The 5,860-nt window shown below is 36.4% G+C and overlaps 1 protein-coding gene across 2 annotated transcripts; it reads left to right on the top strand.

Annotated features, from left to right (window-relative positions):
* The first annotated feature begins 510 nt into the window (after positions 1-510).
* On the top strand, positions 511-5,264 carry LOC149539741 (transcription termination factor MTERF15, mitochondrial-like). Of its 2 annotated transcripts, none has more exons than XM_089800935.1 (2): positions 511-1,868; positions 4,903-5,264. In XM_089800935.1, exon 1 carries the CDS (start codon positions 723-725, stop codon positions 1,827-1,829), a length of 1,107 nt encoding a protein of 368 aa, XP_089657061.1. In that variant the 5' UTR covers positions 511-722; the 3' UTR covers positions 1,830-1,868; positions 4,903-5,264. The 2 variants fall into 2 exon arrangements, with proteins under 2 accessions (XP_089657061.1, XP_089657060.1); XM_089800934.1 differs by having other exon boundaries at positions 4,566-5,264.
* Positions 5,265-5,860: the final 596 nt, after the last annotated feature.

The following is a 5,860-nucleotide window of genomic DNA, read 5'->3' as shown; positions in this document are numbered from 1 at the left end:
ACAAAAGATATGTTCTGATAAGTCGATTAGGGGGTCAAGGAAGTCAATATCTCCTTGGGATCAAATCTGAATCCATTAGAGTACAACCCAGCAAGACCGATGTAGGTTGCCATCCATGTCGATGGGGGTTGGCATGAGCATGGGGCATCTGGGTAGTCAATGACTGCCTGGATAGTCATTGCCTTGGCTAGCTGGATGCAAATTTTTGACTATTTAGCCAGTGCCTAAAGTTCTTACACCCTATTTGTAGGGTGTGTACCTTTATAAGTGGTCCTATAGACTATTTCGACATGGTTTCATTCATTTATTCAAGATTCACTTTTAACACTACACAACTTGTAAAGTAAGCCTCCAATACTACATTAAAGGGACAATTTTTTACACACCCTTTACACAAAAAAAAATCTTTAAAAAGGGGAAAATATTAATTTGAAAACTAGATTTTCCCAAAAGACCACTTAACAAATTAATTTGAAAACTAGATTTTCCCAAAAGACCACTTAACAAAGCATTCAATATAGACCAACAAAAATATGGTGCCACAATTCCTATTCTATCTTACAATTACGAACTGTTCAATCTTTCACCCTCGTTATCGCAGTCTGGTAATTTATATCTCCTGCCCTTGTCGCTACGCGCAACAAATGTGAGCCCTCTGTTCTTGCGTTCTCTTTATTCTTTGTCTGGCCATTACCTACGTCTGCAAATCCAGCTTAACTTGAATGGATTGCTTATTTCGCTGTTGCTCGATTTATGACGCTAGGGTTTCCATGTTTGCTCGACCTATATCGTCGGTATCTCATCTTCCTTCCATTTCCCTACATTCAATCTCTTTAACAACGCCTTATTTTCCTTTTGCCTTTGTTAGAAATCCACCAACTGTCCTCATCTCGTCAAAATTTCCATGGCGTATATCATGTGAAGTCATACCCACAAAGCAGTCACATTTGAATCCACAAAGACAAGAAGTGAGAGAGCGGTGCCTTAATGCCATGACACGCTTCCTGCTCCAGGAATGTTGTTTTTCCTCCTCTGAAATCCCAGTACTGATGCGCAAAGCTCCCAGCATTTTCAGAAGAAGATCTATAGTCAGAGCACATCAGGTACTTCAGATGTTCAAAGACCATGGATTCACTGTAGAGCAGGTAAAAAGAATAATTTTCAGAAACCCAAGTGTTCTCGTTTTTTCTGTTGATGACAATTTGATGCCTAAAATTGAATACTTGAAGGCATTAGGGATAGGTGAAAAAGATGTGAGCTTTATCGTCTCCCACCTGCCCAGAATTCTTACTGGTAGATTGGAGGAAAGTCTTGCTCCGAAAATCGCATCTCTGATAAAGTTTTTTGGGTCAAAGGCTAACCTAAGTAAGGCTCTTAGGAAGGCACCTGGGATTGCGTCTTACGAAGTTGAACTAGTGAAGAATAAATTGAAGATTTTAGAAAACGGAGGCCTCCTAGGGTATGAGATCAAACAAATTCTTGAAAGGGATCCTCGGTTCCTTTGTGCCTCTGAAGCTAAGATAGAGAAGAACATGGAGTTCTTGACACGTACTCTAGGCTTTAAACCAAATGTTGTGGTTAAATATCCCATTCTCTTAAACTTAAGCGTAGAGAAAAGAATGAGGCCACGGTATAAGGTGGTTCAGTATGTAAATTCATTGCGAGCTCGCAATGACCTTTCCTCTGGTCTGATTACAGCTCTGCTAATATCTGAGGCGGATTTCATTGAAAAGTATCTATCCGGCAGTCCTGATGTTGAAATGTTATATGAAAAATACAAGGGCAGGATGGCGGATGTTGAAGAACCTAAACTTTTACCTACTGACTAGAGATAATTTGGTATTCGACGGTGATTTGCAATGCATCAGGTAGCGTTTTTAACTTGTGTTTTATTGATGTACTGAGGAATTTGCTTAGATCCGCTAAATCTACGGTTTCCTGCAATCCATTTTTTTCCCTCTGATTGTGAATTTTTTTTGGTTCTGCCCCGAATTTAAACAGGACATTTCGGTAATTGTCATGTATTAAAGGTAAACTAAGTTCTATTCTAAACGATTCTTTACATTTAGTGGAGAAACTACTCAATGTTCCTCAAAGATTTACCAGGTTTAATCCTGAATTGGCATTTTTCTTAATAGATTCAACAAGATTACATAGATAACAAAATCTCTGTTTTTAAGCAAATTACAATCATTTGAAATAACTCATATTATGCAAATAAAAACATATTCTTCATATTCTTGCCTATAATATTCGACTTGGAAACTCAAAAACACTTAATCAGAATGCAGACTCACTGTTCTAAATTTCCACACATAGAATGCTACCAAACAGTAAAAAATTATTTATCATATTTGCAGACACACAATTTCCAACATTCACCTTCTATCAGCCTCTCTAATCAAATCTGCTGTACTCTGCAATTAGAGAGGCTGATAGAAGGTCAATATCGGTAATTATGTGTCTGCAAATATGATAAATAAATTCAGTTGCTTCCAAAACATTACTCACTGCTCTTTTAGGCAACTTAAGCAATTATAAGACTCTCTACTTAAGTTAAATTCAACTTTCAGCACAAACTAACAGCTTCATTCAATAATTTTACACTGCTTGACCAATAACGGTTTCCTTTTCACTAAAAACGATTTATATAATCTCCTTTAAATCAGACCTAATCTGCTCTCTACACTATTCTCTGCGCACTCAGCACACTTTAGTAACATTCACCAACACTTTCACTTCAATCTCTTTTACTTAAAACACACATTGACTTATTCTCCCTTTACTCATGCCACCCCCATTATCTCCTCTTGGTCCTCTCTGTCGATGCCCTCACTAAACATCTGTAACATACAACACCTTCATAAGGTTCCCTCCACATTTGGCATGGGTTAAATCTGGTTTCTGCAGACCTTATTATCTTCTTTGCTGTCTCATGCAGCCACACACAATTAACTAATCCCACCAAAGCTACGGCCAATCTGAAAGAGCCACACACCATAAACATCAAAGGTAAAAACTAAAAAAATTAACCCACCTTCAAGCCATTTTTAAGTCTTTAATGAACTGATCAAAAGACGTAAATACGCACAATGTAACACCTACAAGAAGAAAGTTTGAATTTTCAAAACTGAAGTTTCTCATCCTACCCTTGGATGCGTTGCATCATGATATCTAATTTTCAAGTTTATTTTAGCTAAGCTGTCACAAAACAGGGATTTATTCTCCTAAAATTCCCATGAATCAAACCTGATCCAATCTCATATTCTATATTTGAAGCTTGGTAGATGATGTCACAAACTATCATCCTCACCAATTCAAATTGGTCTCTTAGATTAGTTGGATGTTCTTTTTACTAATCATTAATGACCATGTTCGCAATGCATTCCCCAAAATTGATATCTACAGTGAACTGTCCATAGAAGCATATTGAAGCAAGTTATTGGGAACGCAATTATTAATTGATGTTTAAAATGAGTATTTACTTATTAAGTACAATACGCAAACTGGATATGGTATTGTATAAGTTCATTGTTTATTTGTACAAATAAACTGTTTTGGATTGGGCTATTTTTGTCAAGGGATAAAGCAATATGAGTTCTAAATGGAAACAGCTCAATGGAATTGATTATAATCTCTTGAATCGAGAGGGGGTTAAATTCCTATTTATCATGACGTTGATCACACTAACATATTATAAGTTACTTGGTATAGAGGAACGGATCTTTTACTTGTAAGTATATAATTATACTTTACATGAGCAAAATGCAATAATATCTTGTTTGTAGATAGGCTAGTTTACATGCAGTAAGTAGTTTACAATATCTTGCTTGCTTTATGAGAACTACAAGCATAATTCTCAGGTATGCTCAGAATACCTCCCACACTCATACCAGGTTCATCTGAGTATGGGGTCACCCGTGGTTTACACCTAGGTGCAAACCAGGGTGTACCTATGGCTACAGATACCCAAAGTTGCTCAATACCAAAAAGTAACAAAAAAAAGACATTTTCTAACTTTTTCTCTCATCCAAGGACCAAAAGTCTTAAAACATGCCTAAAAGATGCATTTCACCCAATACAGAGATCATTCTACTTTCTTTACTCTCTTTTCTCTTTTTGGCATTTTTGAATTTTGAAGGGCAGCTGATAAGTATATTCTCATTTTGGCATTTTGGAGGGCGGCTGGCCGCTGGTATATATTATATGACATGTGACATAATATTGAAATTCTGAACTATAAATTGGCATTTTATATGTCTTTATCACAGTGACATATTCTATATTCCTCTAAATACAAGTGACATTTTATATTAGTTACATACTTTTGCACAAAGCAATAAATCTAATGCATTCCAGCTACTAATTTAGATATTTTAGTGTTTATATTTTTTTTATAAGATTTGATTTCTATGGCTGAAAGATTTGATATATGATTTTGAATACTATTGTGAGTGCTTTTGCAAGTAGCAGACAACTTGCACTAATGATTTCCCCCAAGTTTTTATTTTGGGCAAAGTTTACTTTTAACAAGATGAGTTGCACTGCATGGACTCTTTTCCCAGTGGCTTGTAGATGGTTAAATGGTGAGTTACACCTGTTTTCAAGCGTGAGACAGCTTTACCGTTTGATTGTGGACTAGCAAGTCCACAAGAATCCTATTGGCTAATGAGCTCTTGGTGAACCAGTTGAGAGGACTAAAATGGAGAGGGCAAAAGGTTGTGCAATAAACACTATCAGCATAGCGAGCATCAGCAGTACATACTGGCAAAATAGCCTCTATCATGGTTCTTACTATCTTAGGCTGTAACAGTGACATGCAACTGACAAGGCTTTTTCTTTTTTTGGAAATTATTTATAAGTTCTCCCTTCCAGCTCATCAGTCTCATGTGGATTTGACAGGGAACCAACGGACAATGTAATAGGTATGTATCACGAGAGGTGTCTTGTTGACTACCTGGATCAACCTTACCAGCTAAAGGCTTTTGGTACATGGGCACCCAAGCTTTTATTGTTACAGTGACATCCAATGCAATATGTCCTTCAAATGGAATGGCTAAGTATTTTGTGGCTTTGTTGGGCTTGCGTGGAACCATCCTGAGATTTATCCACTCAGGAAATTTCTCATTACCTATCAAGATTTAATTATTTTAATTAGAGTGTTATTGGTAATTCCAATCTTGAAACTTCAGTCTGATCTGTGAATTATTGATGATCTTTTCTGATTCTCAGTAAATGACGGATGACTACCTTTTCATGCGTAAGGCTAACTAGTGAGAACTAATGTTACTTTCTTTTCTCATTTTCACCCTAATTTGAGCTTATGCACTGGTTAATCTTGTATAAACTATACAAGCCTGTAATTGTTTGTAGAATTTTATTCATTCTGAGCTAGCCTTATTTTCCTTAGTTTCATATCTGCAAGTTTTGCTTTTAATTTCTGGCACGATCCTTATTCTCTATGCAACTGCCACTGCAAAATTTTACATGGTATGGGAGTATACATGAAGTAGGAAGAAGAAGCTTAAAGCTAATAGACAGAATGAATTATCCATTGTTTTGGGAGGTGTTTCTTAATATCTACTTCTATAATTGCAGATTGAAATAAAGTTCCATTTTGAGCGGGGGATGGTTGTTATTAATCACATCGCTTGCTAATTCTTTTCAACCTCTTGTTATCAAGCTAACCTTAGAGAACTATTTGTCTAGGAAAGAAGGGACAAAAAAATCACTGCGATTAGTGGGACTGATTTCCTTATCTCCATGGAGATGTCCTCGACACAAGTGACTAGGAACAATAGATTGCATAGTTGAATAGTAATGACATGGGTCTATGGAATTTATGCATTTCTATTTTTGA

The sequence above is a fragment of the Cupressus sempervirens genome, chromosome 9 (assembly GCF_028749045.1).
Source record: "Cupressus sempervirens isolate cs-2001-9-10 chromosome 9, ASM2874904v1, whole genome shotgun sequence".
NCBI lineage: Eukaryota > Viridiplantae > Streptophyta > Pinopsida > Cupressales > Cupressaceae > Cupressus > Cupressus sempervirens.
This window is presented reverse-complemented; position numbering and strand designations above follow the sequence as displayed.